Source organism: Gouania willdenowi, chromosome 17 (genome assembly GCF_900634775.1).
Source record: "Gouania willdenowi chromosome 17, fGouWil2.1, whole genome shotgun sequence".
In the NCBI taxonomy this organism is placed as follows: Eukaryota; Metazoa; Chordata; class Actinopteri; order Blenniiformes; family Gobiesocidae; genus Gouania; species Gouania willdenowi.
In genome coordinates, this window is record NC_041060.1 from 2,789,097 (window position 1) to 2,804,936 (window position 15,840).

At 36.1% G+C, this 15,840-nt stretch overlaps 1 protein-coding gene across 1 annotated transcript in view; it reads left to right on the forward strand.

Annotated features, from left to right (window-relative positions):
* The window catches only part of hfm1 (helicase for meiosis 1), a 29,473-nt gene that overhangs the window by 4,414 nt on the left and 9,219 nt on the right, over positions 1 to 15,840 (forward strand). The window contains exons 2-24 of the mRNA XM_028473278.1: positions 1,009 to 1,079; positions 1,175 to 1,296; positions 2,233 to 2,413; positions 4,835 to 4,931; positions 5,033 to 5,174; positions 5,716 to 5,757; positions 6,245 to 6,315; positions 6,401 to 6,533; positions 7,596 to 7,747; positions 7,868 to 7,945; positions 9,694 to 9,849; positions 9,921 to 10,121; positions 11,074 to 11,162; positions 11,235 to 11,278; positions 11,552 to 11,653; positions 13,772 to 13,917; positions 14,081 to 14,175; positions 14,280 to 14,413; positions 14,758 to 14,805; positions 14,888 to 14,968; positions 15,063 to 15,154; positions 15,578 to 15,684; positions 15,773 to 15,820. Coding sequence (XP_028329079.1) covers positions 1,009 to 1,079; positions 1,175 to 1,296; positions 2,233 to 2,413; positions 4,835 to 4,931; positions 5,033 to 5,174; positions 5,716 to 5,757; positions 6,245 to 6,315; positions 6,401 to 6,533; positions 7,596 to 7,747; positions 7,868 to 7,945; positions 9,694 to 9,849; positions 9,921 to 10,121; positions 11,074 to 11,162; positions 11,235 to 11,278; positions 11,552 to 11,653; positions 13,772 to 13,917; positions 14,081 to 14,175; positions 14,280 to 14,413; positions 14,758 to 14,805; positions 14,888 to 14,968; positions 15,063 to 15,154; positions 15,578 to 15,684; positions 15,773 to 15,820 — 2,432 coding nt within the window. The remainder of the gene's footprint in view (positions 1 to 1,008; positions 1,080 to 1,174; positions 1,297 to 2,232; positions 2,414 to 4,834; positions 4,932 to 5,032; positions 5,175 to 5,715; positions 5,758 to 6,244; positions 6,316 to 6,400; positions 6,534 to 7,595; positions 7,748 to 7,867; positions 7,946 to 9,693; positions 9,850 to 9,920; positions 10,122 to 11,073; positions 11,163 to 11,234; positions 11,279 to 11,551; positions 11,654 to 13,771; positions 13,918 to 14,080; positions 14,176 to 14,279; positions 14,414 to 14,757; positions 14,806 to 14,887; positions 14,969 to 15,062; positions 15,155 to 15,577; positions 15,685 to 15,772; positions 15,821 to 15,840) is intronic.

The following is a 15,840-nucleotide window of genomic DNA, read 5'->3' on the forward strand; positions in this document are numbered from 1 at the left end:
TATTGTGTGCACTAGCAGCTAGCTGGTTGTGAACGACGCTAAAGCTAGCACCTGCAAAAGAACTGGGAAAAAAAAAAATTTTTTTTTTTTAGATGAACATTGGCCCTAGCCACTTTTCCTCCACTTTTTAAAATTATATGTTTAATTTTGACGACAATTGTATGATATATTGTTATAATGAATTAAATGTTATCACTAATTGCTCTAATTGTATTAGCATAAATGCTAACACCCAATTATTAAAGATATGTAAAAAGTTTTATGCCACTTATAATAAGAAAATAAGAACCTCTTTCATTTTAATCTAAATTGTTTTATGTCAATAAATTACAGTAATGACACTTAACAAAGCAAAATAACATCACCACTGAAATATTAAATGATTCACATTAAATATGATTTACGCTCAGCTACTCAGGCCTTTGACTTTCAAAACACTTTAAATATTGGGGACAGAAGTCATTGATTTATCAGTCCTGATTCTGATTGATTCATTTGCCAAATGCCTCTCGGTTGTTCACTGTTTTATTTTTAATTGCCCAATACCTTTTTTGTTAAATGTCTAACCACAAGCCCAAGTAAGTAATACCACATCCCACTGAGTATTAACGATATTGGGGGTTTTAAAAAACTGATGTATCTGCCTATACATGTTATATGAGATATCGGTTGATATCTGAAATAATAACATTTATTGTATATATACTGTACATAAAACACAAATTCTTAAAATACCCAAAATATGATTCAAGACAAATAAGTAGAACACTCCTAAATTAAAATTAGGAGCTTTATTAGTAACACATTGAACATAAATAACTGATAAATAAGAAAAGGCAAACTTCTGCAAACTATTTCAGGAATACAATAATAATTCAAAATTAAAATTGCTCAAATCTCAATCAGTAAACTAGTATGAATCAGAAAAGGCAAAATGTAACTGTAAAAAATGAACTACAGACTCCCTGTGATGTCATTATGTAATCAAATCTGTTCTTATCCAATCAGACGATGGACTCCAATGACTTCAGCTTGCCTTTGGGCAGTCTATTCTTTGAGAAACCCATTGTCCATAAAGTGTAAGTATGAAGACCTTAGGCACAGCTGTTCTGTTTTGTCCTTTGAGTTCTCCGAATAATTAATGTCCTCCTCCTCTTTGGAATGCAACGAGCAGAAAGCCACTGCACCAGGAGGCCAGCGCATGGCTGCTGGAGCCGCCGCCTTCGTTTACTGAGATTCCAGCCACTCAAGAACTCCAGGAAGAGGCAGAGTCTCTCACCACTCTGTACAGCAGAGGTGGACAATTTCTATCACAGCAGGGACAACAGAAATGTGTGTGTTTGATGGAAGGGCCACATTATCAACATTCATGTCAGCATTTAGAATAATGACCAATCTGAGCGTTAACACAAGAAAGAACAGAGTTTTTATAGTAATTGTGTGTGTTTTTCTGTCATTCTGTGTATGTTTGTTGTTGTCTTGCTTGTTTTGATTCCATTTTGTGCATTTCTGTTGTCCTTTTGTGTATTTGTCCTTTAAAATGTTGGTTTTTTGGCATCATATTGTGTATTCATGTTATCATCTTGCATTTTTGGGGTAATTTTTGCATATTTTTGTTGTTGTTTTGCTTGTTTGTTAGTACTGTGGGTTTGCAGAGTCATTTTTGTGTGTTCTTGTTTTTTTGTGCACTTTTGTTGTCATTTTCTCCAATTTTGTATATTTTATATGTAATTTTGTGTATTTTTGTTGTCGTTTTGTGTGATTTGAGGTTATTTTGTGGGTTTTTGGAGTATTTTCTGTGTTTTTCTTGTCTCTTACTGTATTTTTCTGCAATGCTATAATTCTTTGTGTTTTTTTTAATGTATTCTTGCTTTTGTTTTTTGTATTTTTGTGCGTTTACTTAATTAGACCGAGGGCTGCCAGTTTCCCATGTCTGCTGTATATTATGTTGTGCTGTGGATTAGGGTGAATTAAATCCTTTTCACTTGACTTGAGTAAACTCCACATAGTCTGGCTTTTTCAAGCCCTGCTAAATTTAGCAACATGAATCATTGACACCATGCTTTGAAAGGGCATCATTTTCCCTTCAGTATTTAAATTTTTTTGTAAAATGTGGAAAAACAATGAGAAATTATGGTAATGTAAGATAATTTTCACCTGATCAAAAAGTGCTACATTTGAGATGTGTGTGCATAAAATGCAATCTCCCTCTTTTCTCTAATGTTTCCACAGATTTTTCACAAAGATCTGATGAAGCTCTGTGTACATCAGATGTCAACAATGATGACGACATCGATGGGACTCGTAGTGGGAGCCACGGTAGCAGATTAAAACAAGGCTTCTGGAGGGGCAGAGGTGCAGATGAAACACCGCCAGACTCTGGTCATCGAATAAACCCGTCGAAGAGGAGAAGGCAAGTGTCTGTTGTTAGCTTAGAGATCTTTATTGTCATGACAACAGCAGATCAACACTAAGGCTGGGCAATATATTGTGATTCAAAATATATATAGTTTTTAACATTTTTCCGACATAGAAAATGACAGTATCGCCTATATCGAGATGTATCAAAATTTTGCTTTAACTTGTTTTTAGGTATACAAGCACACAGTACAAATCACATCTTACAAGTATTTAGTATTATTCATAGAGTACAGTGTACTTGTTTACAATTTCTCCATATTTCTGAGATATGTATTCTATGTCTTATTTTGTATTAAAATGCTTCATGAACCTAAGAATATTTTTTAACAATTCGAGCCTGTTTTTTGCCTATTTTTACTATTTTTCTGCAACTACACCAAACTTGTCATATTTTTGCTATTTTAAAGCCTTTTTGCTACATTACTCCCATTTGTGCCACTTCTCAATCAAATTTCATTGTCTTTTCTGCAAGTTTTTTTTTCACTTTTAAAACATTTTAGGCAGTCTTAAGCAGTTTCCACCACTTTTCCCACCTAATGTTGCTCGTTTTAGGAGTGGCTGCTTTCGTTACTTCTCGGAACAGCATGAAAAGCACAGTTAGATGGATTGCTGAGTTTGTCCTAATCCAGACCTTCCCCTAAACAAGCCACACTACAGAACTCAGTGGCCACGTTTACATGGGAGCTTTAATTCCTCTTTAAAGCAGAATAAAAGTTAACTCCTCTTTAACCTGACCTTGTAAACACATAATTCCTAACGCTAATTTAATTCTGAATTAAACTTAAATCTGAATTAAGTGGCTGGTTTATTCTGATTTGAATTCCAAATTAGATAATTCCTTTTTCTTGTAAACACTTAACTTGCTTAATAATTTAAGTTAATTTGGGTCGTTCTACACTTGCGCGACTTGCGGCGATGACGCGCTAGTGACGACATAATCCAAGATGGCGGCGGCCCAGACTCCAGCCGAGACTATTTAATAAGAGCCTTTAAATACATGGATATAATGGAAAGAGTGGATGGACGGAAGCATAAACATGCAAACTTTCACACCGTCACTCACAGACTTATTAAACACACACGCGAATTATTATTTATATGTAAACACGAAGCAGAACACTTTAATTGCGAATGAAAAACATCATGTAATCATGGCCACTCACACTTGCTGTCCCTTAGAGGAGAAAAAGCCATAAGTGGCACATATTGTGCAGCTGTTTGTTAATAAATGTGCCTATGTAGCATTTTATATCAGCAAATTTAACCCAGAATTGTCTTTCTGGTCAGGCTGTATTGAGTTAAAAAATATTGAGGTTTGAGTTTTGGTCCAGACCTCCCAGCCCTAATCAACACAACAGTTTACTTACAACGTGGTCAAAAATATAGTTTGTGTTTTCTACCAGCATTCACCTGCTGAATAAAGAAACTACATATATATATATATGTGTGTGTATAAAATTGATGAAAGGTCTAATTTTGTTGAAAGCGCCGTCCACACAAATGGTACAACCCAAGTATTCCCAGAAGACTCTGTTGTCCATCCTGTTCACAAGCTTTAAACAGCTTTTGACAACACATTATCTAGTAAGGCTGCGTTATGTAACATCTCGTCAAAATATAATACATGTCATTTTAAAACACTCACATTTTGTAATGAGGAGCCTCAACACAACACATTATTACACAATCACATTTAGTAACAACCGCAGTTCAATAAAAGCAATAAATACAAAAAAATGCACGAATAATTTATTTTAACTCATTGTCTGAAAATGCAGGTGTTATTACACAACAACAAAATTGCTTGGTATTATGTAATTTTGTATTTATTTGTTGATTTGATAGGGACAGTGCACATTAATGATGATCAATTTAGACAGCAATATACGTAAATATGCCAAATTATAGCGACAAGGCTAATTTGTATCCACAGCTGCTAGGCAGGCAACAAAAAAAACATAGCAATAAGACTGAGGATAGGAGTAATTCACAATAAAACACATTACAAAACAGTGCACAAAAAAGGTAAGTCAGTATACTGTATATACATATATAAGTCATATCATGTACCAGTATACTGTATATTCCTTGTTAGTGTTTCTTTTCCTCTTTCTTATAATTTCTACTTGGAGCAGCCATAACTTTCCCCTGGGATTATTAAAGACTTTCTGATTCTGAATAGGACAGTAAATCACATTACATTAATGATGTGTTACAGGCCAAGGTCCAGTTGCTTGATGGTCCAGTTCCAATGTTTCCGTGTCAATTGTTGGCCCTTTAGGTGCTTGACAGAGATTTCCATTAAGGACAAAATGTGACGACGGAGAATGTATAAATAATAAAATAATAATAAATAAAGAACAAATATAAATACAGTATCCGCAACCTGCTCTACCATTTTTATTCACTACAGCTTGTTCAAGACCCCCGCTTCCACCAGTGGAGGCGACTCCTCAAAAACCGATGACCTCAGCACCGGCAGCTGCAGGCCTCAAACTTTCCTCACTCAGGTTACCATGACGACAGTATCTTCTTCTGCTCTTCGGCAGCATCCGCAGACGTTCGCTGCTCACGCCATATTTTTTTTTTCTTTCTCCTCTTTCCTCCAAAGCCCCTCCTCCCGCCCCCTCCTTTGGGCTCGTCTGCAGTGAGCGGTCGACCCCTCCAGCAGGGACCATGTGCAGACACGCAGCATAAGGCGACAAAGAGAGCCCTGGTTCCACCCATGACTCCTCAGCCGCTGCACATACAAGGTGACAGCACACCCCCCCCCCCCCCCCACCCACTCCCCCTTCCCCGCCAAGGCTCTGGAAATATATCACTGTCATTGCGTTTATTAAAAAAAACTAAAAACATGCTAATCAGCAAATATCAATGCCTCACCATGGCAGCTGCTGCCAAATTGTGTTTGTGTGTAGGCTGAGGTGAAATGAGGTGAGCTACCCCCATTGACTGCTTTGTTGTAGGGAAACATTTTGGCCACTAGGTGCCGCTATTCAGCAGAAACAGCAGAATCAGTTTTATTCTCCATGTACAGTTTTAAAACAATACGGGGAATTTAAATTGGTGGATGGTACGAAGAACATTAACAAATCAGAAACACTATAATAATAATAATAATAATAATAATAGTAAATATAAAGGATAAATGATGGATATATATTCAGGTAATAATGATGGTTGTCAATGTGCGTTTCAATCGTTTCACTGCAATAATTCTGACCCAACACTTTCAATGGTTTGTACATTTTCTGCTTTATTGTATTCTAAACTTTTAAATGTGATATATTTTAGGCACAAACGGGTGTGGAGTTTTGAGACCGGTTTCTGAAATCCGTATCCTTTTAGTTGCTTTGTATTTAACATGTTTTAGCATGCTTGATATACACACACACACACACATATATATATATATATATATACACATTTGTTTCAGAAAGTTTACCAAAAAAATCCAGAAAAGCATGAATATATCTTACTTAAATTTAAGTTTGCGTTTTCTGAACAATGCCATCATAATATTCTTTATTTATGTTAGCACTCAGTGATGTAAATAATGAACACAATTTTGTTCTTTAAGAACACTTATTGTTTTCATTGATTCAGTCAAATACCAAAATCCATTTAAATTAGAAAAACGTTGCTTCTCGTGTCAAATATTATTATACAATTAATTTAGATGAGTCAAGATTAAGTAATTACAAGGTAGATACAATTTTTTATCGAGTCCCACCACTAATATATATATATACAATATATATATATATACATATATATAAGCAGTATAACTATGTTGGTTTACCTTAATGAAACATTCACACAGCTGTTAAGTTCAGATCCGTCTTCAGCGAGTTCCCCTTTTTCAACTACGTTCAATCCAAAGCCCTCGATGACGTAAGCATTGTTTTAGTCACAGAATTCACATATTTTTTTATTTTTTTTTATCACATGTTATTAACATATTATATTATACCACCAGGTTCTCTACACGGGTAAAAACTTTGTGGCTTGTGCTCCCACTGGATCAGGTAAAACTGTTCTGTTTGAACTGGCAATAATTCGCCTGCTGATGGAGACGATGGAGCCTTGGCGAGACGTCAAGGCTGTTTACAGTGAGCTAACAATGCTACATTCACTTAGCACTGGAGCTTACACAACCATTGTATAAAAATGTTTGTTTTGGAAACATTGCATTTAAAAAATGGTGTATAAATCATCAACAAATTACAAAAATACTTAATTGTAGATTTACATTATTGTTGTGACTAATTATTGTCGCCTGAAATCAGACAAAAGTCCAAATTCAAGATTGTTAAACTTAACATTCCAACTGAATCAGTTTAAGTTTAAGGCAGTGGTGTCAAACTCAGGGCCTGTGGGGCCAAATCCGACCTCCAGAGAACCTTCCTTTCAGTCTGCAGTAGGATTTTGTTCATTATTATATACATTATGTATTAAAAAAATACTACAATAACGTGAATCATTATGTAAGTCATCATAAGGTTTAGTTCCAGATTTCTCAGTCCCTCCTTATTCAAATAATTAATGACAATTCCCAAATATACGGGGACTTGGAATTTATCTCTGCTCGTAGTTACATGGTTTCTGTCATTTTTAATGGAAAATTGTTTGCCAGAAATTTTTTTTTTCTTTTTTAAACAAAAAAACTGTTATTTCTTTTGAATAATTCTTTAAATTCTTTTATAAATATTTAAAAAAAAAAATTGACCACAAACTCTAGGACTTCTGAATCACAAGATCCGCAACTTTATATTTTACATTTAAGATATTCTAAGCAAATTATAGACATTTTTTAAATACGAAAATTCAAACTTGAAGGCAAAAATGATATATTTTTTGTTTTAACCCTTTTTCTTCTCTGGCCCACCAAAGTAAAATGAGTTGGACACCCCTGGCCATACAACTTTTTTCATTATTATTGGGGTCCATTTTTAGAAGACAAATATTTTTTTTAAATGTATGTCTTAAAGAAGTAAACCTGGCTCTTTAATTACTGCTGATTTTCTGTGAGAAATATTTATTTAATGAACTGATCATTCACATTAATGTCAGCTTTTGATTTTTTTTTTTTTTTTTGTTCATTTAAAAACACAAGTAATATGTATGATTCATAGTCTTTGATGAAATGAGGGTTTTTTTCTTCCTCTCACCAGTGGCTCCAATCAAAGCACTGTGCAGCCAGTGCTCTGAAAACTGGAAGAAGAAATTTGGTCCTTTGGGGCTGAACTGCAAAGAAATCACGGGAGACACAGAGATTGACGACTTCTTTGAGATTCAGGACTCTCAGATCATCTTGACGACGCCTGTGTGTAAAAAATGCAACCATCTTATCTGAAACATTATGAATAACTGTCATGCTACACGTGAGTATTTTTGTTGGTTTTCCTTGGCATTCATGCAATACCGTGTATGCGACTTTCTACAGGAAAAGTGGGACAGCTTGACACGAAAGTGGAAGGACAACTGTTTGCTGCAGCTCGTCCGGCTCTTTCTCATCGACGAGGTCAGTGACTTCATCTGATATTTCTTTATTTAATTGTCATTTCTTCAAGTGTAAGTGCACCTTATGGATGAAATTTTAAAAAGGCCTTAATTAATAGGAGTGGCGCTCCCGGAACAGCTCAGACACACCCAGTCACTTTCTAAAAGTTACTAGAGTCCTTTGTGGAAGTGAAACCTAACATATACGTATCTTGATTGCACCAAAGTGTGGCTGCAAAGTTCAAACAACAAAATATGCCTATTTGAAATGCTTTGACTAAAAAGTCAAGACTTGGACAAGAATCGATCAACTGCACTAAACATCATACCCAAATACATTTGTTTTCAGCAGGAAAAAAAAGGTGGTTTTGGGGTTTAGTTACTCAGTTCCTTCACACACGTGCAAAACTTTATCTGAATGGTGTGGAAATAGAAGGAGTTTAGGAAGCTAAATGGTTGGAATCCCCATATTGAGCATATTAAAAGTAAAGTGTCCAACTAAACAAACCTATTGAACAAAAAAAACTGTTTGTATTTGATATATTGTTCTGTGGTTGTGCCATACTTAACATATTGTGTATAGCTGTGGGAAAATGCAGGAAAAAACTATTATCGATACATTAGTGAAATTACAAAAGAGAGCTATCAGAATGTTTAATAAAGTAGGGTATATTAATGTAGTAATTAATTATTTATTCAACTAAAAACCTTAAAATTGTAGGATATTGTTTATATGAAATAAAATTAATTTTTAAAAAAAAATATTACTAATAATATACAAGATTTAGTTAAAGTAAGAGAGCATAAATGTAATTTAAGAGGTATTCATAATGTTGAATGTGTAAAAATATGGAATGATCTCAGTGACGAAAAGCTAAAAAAAAATGTCTGAAATATCAAATTATTCATGAATATTAAGTTGAGATAATATTGGGTTTTTTTTCTTTCTTTTTAATAGATTATGTACATTAGAACCCTGCATTTGGTCTCATAACTTGCCAAATAAATTGGTTCCAAATTTAAATTTTATGGAAATTAATTCATATTTAGAGGTTGCACCAGGCACTTGAACATTGCTCCATACTATAAGATAGCGAGCCAAATAAAAAAAGGCATATTGGAAAATGTGTAAAACAAACTGAAACTTTCATAAAAATGTTACTTAGAAGACTTTTAAAACTTCTCCTTTTTCTTCCAAATTTGTTCCTAAATCATCTTCTGAACGCCAAAGCATAATGCAGGTTTCTAATCGAGGTTATCTGACACTATATATATATGTGTGTATACGTATATGTATATAACAATGCTGCTGTTCAACAGTTAATAAAAGGTATTTATAACAAGTATGCAGAGGGAAAAGGATAGGCTGAATATAAGAATTTGCTTCTTGCCTATTCCTTTTTTGTGTTTTTAATTTTTCAATACAATTTGTCTTGGAATTGTATCAATGTACGACATTAACCAAAATAAAATCAATCAATCAATCACTGTCAGCACAGTGAGAGATTCTCACAGCTGCAGAAGTCACTCGTGCACCAAAGTAAATATAAAGCTTCAAAGGCTTATGAGTCATAATGAGCTTTTCCTCTCAGCTCTTCATTGACCTTAAGGTTAGATGCTATTTTACATTGTGTTCCAGCTGCTCTTGTTAGAAGAGCACACGATGTTCTTTCTCACATCACAGCTAACTATTATATTCCGTGTGGATTCACCAAAACCTCTGCTTTTGCTTCCGAAGTTGCAACTGTAAGGCATTGAACGGTGTTTCAGGTACACGTGGTGAAAGATACGACCCGAGGTGCCACGTTGGAGGTCGTGGTTAGCAGGATGAAGGCCGTGCACACCCACAGAACACTACAAGACCCAGAGGGAGGCCTTTCTATGCGCTTCGTGGCTGTGTCAGCCACCATACCTAACGTATCGGATGTAAGTCGCTGACGACGTTTGCTTAACCTGTCGTTTTCAGGACATTTCCTGAAGTGTTCCTTTGTTTCTAGATAGCCGATTGGCTGTCCAATGAGAGCGGCCCCGCCACGTATCTTCACATGGACGAGAGTCATCGCCCAGTGAAGCTGAGGAAGGTGGTCCTGGGATTCCCCTGCAGCTCCAATCAAACCGAGTTTAAGTTCGACTTGTCTCTCAATTACAAAATGGCCAACGTCATTCAGACCTACTCTGAGCAGAAGCCTGCGTTAGTGGTGCGTTCCAATGTATTCATTTGTCTTATGTCTGTGAATCTGGGTCGCATTCTATTAATCATCCATAGGATTGATTAAAGTGCAGTGATGAGTTTAGACACTGATCGTCTTTCTACATTTATACTAGGGATGCACAGAAATGAAAATTGTTGGCTGAAATTGAAAATGAGAAAATCAACACACAAATTATTAGTCCCATTGCGGTAAATTATGGCTCTGAATATGTACTAACCTCCCTAAAATCAAAACATTGCAATTGTCAACATTTATATTAATGCTTCAAAGAATTAAAATATGAAAATATTTCTTTTGCACTAACATTTCAACAATGCACAATATAAAATAAAATAAAATCTGTAACTCATACATTAAATAATATTGTACAGGCCTATAACTGACTGGGCTGCTGAAAGAAAGTCAAATGAAGTGCATTAAAGTGTAAGTGCACCCCCAGGTTTTTGCTGACCTGCCACTAGGGGAAATTAAAAAAATGCCTTGATTGTGGGCGTGGCTCCGAGTGTAGTTAAAACACGCCCAGTCACAGCAGCCCCGCCCCCACAGCGCTGCACAGTTCCACATGGAGCTGTCAATCAATGCTCACTGAGGGCTGTGAGAGGACGAAACCGGGTCCCTCCTCCCATCTTTTATAGGAGGGGCGGGGTCAACAGTGACGGTTGGTGATGTCACTGATTCTAAAAAACGTCACTGATCTAATCTCAGCCAATAGCACAATGTAAATGCAATAGCTGGCTGTCGGTTGTTTCGGTGAATAAAAGTGTTTCAGCCGAAAAGCAAAAATGAACTTTTGGGCCATTTTCGGCCAAAAATGTTTGGTGGCCAAATTTTCGGTGCATCACTTATATTTATATGCTTTCTTTTATGGTTTGTACAGATTTTTAAAAAGTCAGTTCTATTGAGCACTAACCTTGTTACTGTGCATGTGTGTCTGTAGTTTTGCTCAACAAGGAAAGGAGCTCAGCAGTCGGCTTCAGTCCTCGCCAAGGATGCTCGATTCATCATGAGCGTTGAACACAAGCAAAGGTAACTTAAGGCTTTTTAATATCGACCTTCAGTCAGTCTGCTGCATCATCTGAGATCTTCTTAACTTTGCAGGCTCATGAAATATGCAAACTCCATTCTGGATTCCAAACTAAGAGGTGAGGATACTGGGAATGAGAGGCTGTAGGTGTTGATCACCTGCACCAGTAACTCAATAGTTTCTGAGCACTAGACAATTTTACACCATCATTAATATTTGATCATCAAAGGTGTTCTAACAATGTCTGAAGTATTCATTAATTATTTATCCATTTTATTCACGAGAGTTGCTGTACTTTAACACATGTTGGATATGAAGTGTTGGTTGGGTGTGTGTGAAAGCATTAATTTGACATAAAACAAACCTAATTTTGTGTTTTTTTTCGGTGCAGATCTCGTCATGTTAGGAGTTGGTTTTCACCACGCTGGAGTCGGAATGTCAGACAGGAAGATGGTTGAGAAAGCCTTCACTTTGGGAGACCTGCCTGTCCTCTGTGAGGCATACGCTTTGTTCAATTGTTTGGTGATCGACCAATTAATCATATAAGTTATGTCAGATGCTACAATAATCCGAGATCTTAGATCAATTAGGTTAGAATGTGACGACGTCCGCCAAAGCACAAAGATCAAAGAAGCAGTGCTGTGTCATTGTGCACCCCAACCCTAGCACCCTGATTGTGTGTCAGTGTTGGGATCAATTATATTTGTAATCGCATAATTGATTATTAATTACAATTATGGCGTAATATGGTAATTATAATTGTAACTGTAATTTTTAAAATCTGTTGCTGTCGTAATTTTAATTAAATTGTAATTGAGTTTAGATTATTGACATTGTAATTGTAATTGCCATGAAAATTCTATAAAAACTGTCTATAATTTAACGCAAAACTGGGGGGGAACCATATTACAGTTCTATGTACAGTTCTACACATATGTAGTTAGTAATTATTAAAATATGTTTCATATCAAGCTTTCCCACATTTTACCATTTAAATCAAATTAAAATATAGGCGTACACTGACACAAAAGGCTCAAACGCCCACACCAAAAATATTGAAACCTACATTTTCATTGATTAGGAAGCCTAACAATGTAACCAATAGATAATACTCAGATGTTAGATATTTGTTTGACCTGGTATCATAAGAGATGCTAACACAAAAGGAAGGTAAACTTTTTCAGGCTCAGTACATGTGATGAATTGTAACTGAACTTTAGTAATTGAAAACATAATTGTAATTGACTTTCTGAGGATAAAAAAAATTATTGTAATTTAATTCTATTTGGAAAAAATTACTGGTCACTGTAATTGTAATTGAATTGTAATTGAACATGGGTAATTGAAAACGTAATTGTAACTGAAAAATGTAATTGACCTCAGCCCTGGTGCCCGTGCATAGCTAGCACTGCACAGTTAATGGAATTTCAATCAAGATCACGATTTTAAGGTTTCCACCTTTAAATTTACCTGATCGCTAGCTCTGCTGCATATCTAATCAACCAGTAGTCAGCCAACCACCAGGGGGCAGCTTTGAGTCACTTGGTGGGCCAATGAGAGCTGTAAGCTGTAATTGTTTCCAATGAAATACATTTCCTGATAGCAATCTGTAATAGTGTATTTATTCAGTTAAAATTGTCATAAGGGGTGCATTTGGAATGTTGAAAATAATGGAATTTAAAGGTTACGGTATCTCATTTAATGTTCCACATTAGCTGTGCTGTAGGAGCAGCACAGCAGCAGTGTTGAATTTTTCCTGTTCTTTTTTGTTTAACACGTGGTTGAATGATGAAGGTCTTTCCTCTCCGTTACCTTTTTGTGGTAACGAAGTGGAATGAAAAACATGAAAGTTGGTCCCAGCCATCACACACTGAGGTACAACTCAGTGGTTCCTGTTCTAATACTTGAAAATTGACATCAAAAAGATGTTCTCAGGTTGCCATGGATACGTTTGATGATAACGGAATGGAAAGGAAAAGGAAAACTGCTAAAAGTTGTCAATCCAACCTGCATTATAGAAAAAACTAGTGGAACTGAGAAGCTAGGATTTTTCTGCTTTATTAAGCAATTCACACTTGATTTCAGTCGATAAAATTTTTCCCGAAAACATTATGTTAAAAAGTATCAGGCCCGGACATAATGTTTTCCCAAATGTGCTCCTAATGAAAATTTCGCCCGACTACATTTTAAATTCTTGGAATAATAAAAAAAAATATAATTCTTATTTAAAGCTTCATTTTGGACCGTAAACTGTTTACATTATGTTTGTTTAAAAGTAGTACAATAAAAATACAGGTTCTCCCCCTAACATGATAAATAATTATGATTATAAACGTGATTGGAATATTGATAAAAAAAATAATCGTGATTATCATTTTGGCCATAATCGTTCAGCCCTATGCACAGCCACATCCGAAGTTCTTTTTTTATCTGAATCACACCTATTTCTAGTCCGCTTCATGTCAGCACTACATTTGCCATTTGAGGAAACCTTTCTGCACATCTGTATCTAGGATGTCTGGGAACAAATAACAAATAACCCCAAATCATTTGTTTTTAGCCCTTTATTTAGCTTGGATTGAACCAAAGGACTAATTTCTGCCACTTTCAGTCACCACCAGGACTCTGGCCATGGGGGTGAATCTTCCAGCTCACCTAGTGGTGATCAAGTCCACCATGCAGTATGTGGCAGGCGCGTGTGAGGAGTACAGCGAGGCCGACCTGCTTCAGATGATCGGTCGTGCAGGGAGACCACAGGTATCAACGACACCATGAAAACCAGAAGAAAACCTTGTGAATGTGTTTTTCCTGGGATCTATATTTGCAAATAGTTCTTTTTTTTTAAACACAGCAAAAAAAGAAAATTGAAACAAGTCTTGTCGCTGAAGGTTTACAGTGGATTTCTGTTTTCCTGCTCTAGTTCGACACATCAGCTACTGCCGTCATTATGACCAAGATTCAAACCAGGAACAAGTACTTGAACATTATGAATGGGGTGGAAATAATTGAAAGCAGGTAGATGAGAATGACACGACTTATGCTTTCTCTCTCTCTCTCCTAGTCTCATACATTAGAAGCAGTCAGAGTAGTCAGAGTGTCCGTACACTTTGTTTTCACAGCTTACACACTCACCTGGTGGAGCACCTGAATGCAGAGATCGTCCTCCAAACCATCAGTGATGTCAACATGGCTCTGGATTGGATACGTTCCACCTTTCTCTACATCAGAGCGCTCAAAAACCCAACTCACTACGGTCAGGGCCTCAAACACAACACGCACCATCATTGGAAACTGGTCATTCAAATTTAATTTTTTTTTGGTTGGAGTACTGAGACTGAATTCCTGTCGACATGCGCTTACTTTCTCAAAACTCACATATTTCACTCAGCTTTTAACATTTAACCATCCAATCACTCGTGCCTTTTTCCTGCCTTTTTTTTTTAATTTTTTTTTTTTACTGATGTTCTTTCTTTTTTTCTGATTTATATTTCTTTGTTTTCATTGCTGTATTTGCTGTTGTTGTTTTAACCTGTAAAGTGTCTTTGAGTTTCTTAAAAAAGGCTTTAAAATAAAATGTGTTTTTTATTATTATTGCAGGTTTCTCTGCTGACTCAGACAGATATGACATCGAAGCTAAACTGCAAGGTCAGCACACGTTTGTTTTGTTTGCTTGACAGGATAAGAGTCACTTTTTAATGACAACATTTCTGTCTTCTGTCCTGTGCAGAGCTGTGTTTGAAGAACCTCAACTCCTTGTCCTCCATTGGCCTCATTGACATGGACGAAGACATCAACATCAAACCAACAGGTTTACATTGACTGTCTTAAACAGTCATTTTGTTGAGACACAGTGAAGTTTTCTGGTTGTACAGATATTTCACATATTTTTGTCTTTCTTGTAGAGGCTGGCAGGTTGATGGCTCGGTATTGTGTTGCTTTTGAAACCATGAAACAGTTCAGTAAAGTTTCAGGCACTGAGGATCTGTCTGAACTGGTAAGTTCTCTGCACCATTGTCGTCAAGCTAAATGTAGAGTCTGCACACTAATGCAATGCACCAAAGTTTTCCAACTTTCAATAAGAAAGTGTTTACAGTGAATAAGATAACAAACTCTCGCACAGCAATTTCAATCTTTTACGTCTTCTTGAAGCAAATTATCCTTAATTTATTGATCCACGAGGCCAAATCTCTAAAATGTTGACAGGCTCAACATATTTTTACAGAAAAGTGGCTCAGGTTCCATAACGTGTTATGAACAATATCTCCAAAGTTGATACCTGGCTTAAATGTGTCATGATAATGTGATTTTCAGTCATTTTGAATTTGTGCAAACAATACATCTGGCTTTTAGACTTTGTGACAAGTTTTAAATATAGTAAAACAGTTTAGAATGTGTTGTGTTGGTGCTGTGTGTGCAGATCGAGCTGGTATCAAAGAGCAAAGAGTTTAGTGATGTTCAGCTGAGAGTTAATGAGAAGAGACCTTTGAACACGTTGAACAGGGACAAGAACAGGGTCACCATCAGGTCAGACGTCTTCCAGCCGACGGACAAGTGCGCACACACAACTCTAACGTTTTCACGTGGATAAACATTCTTTTTATTCTATTTTCAGATTTCCTATTGATGGGAAGATCAAAAGCAGCGAGATGAAAGTTAACTGGTAGATTCAGCCGTACCCTG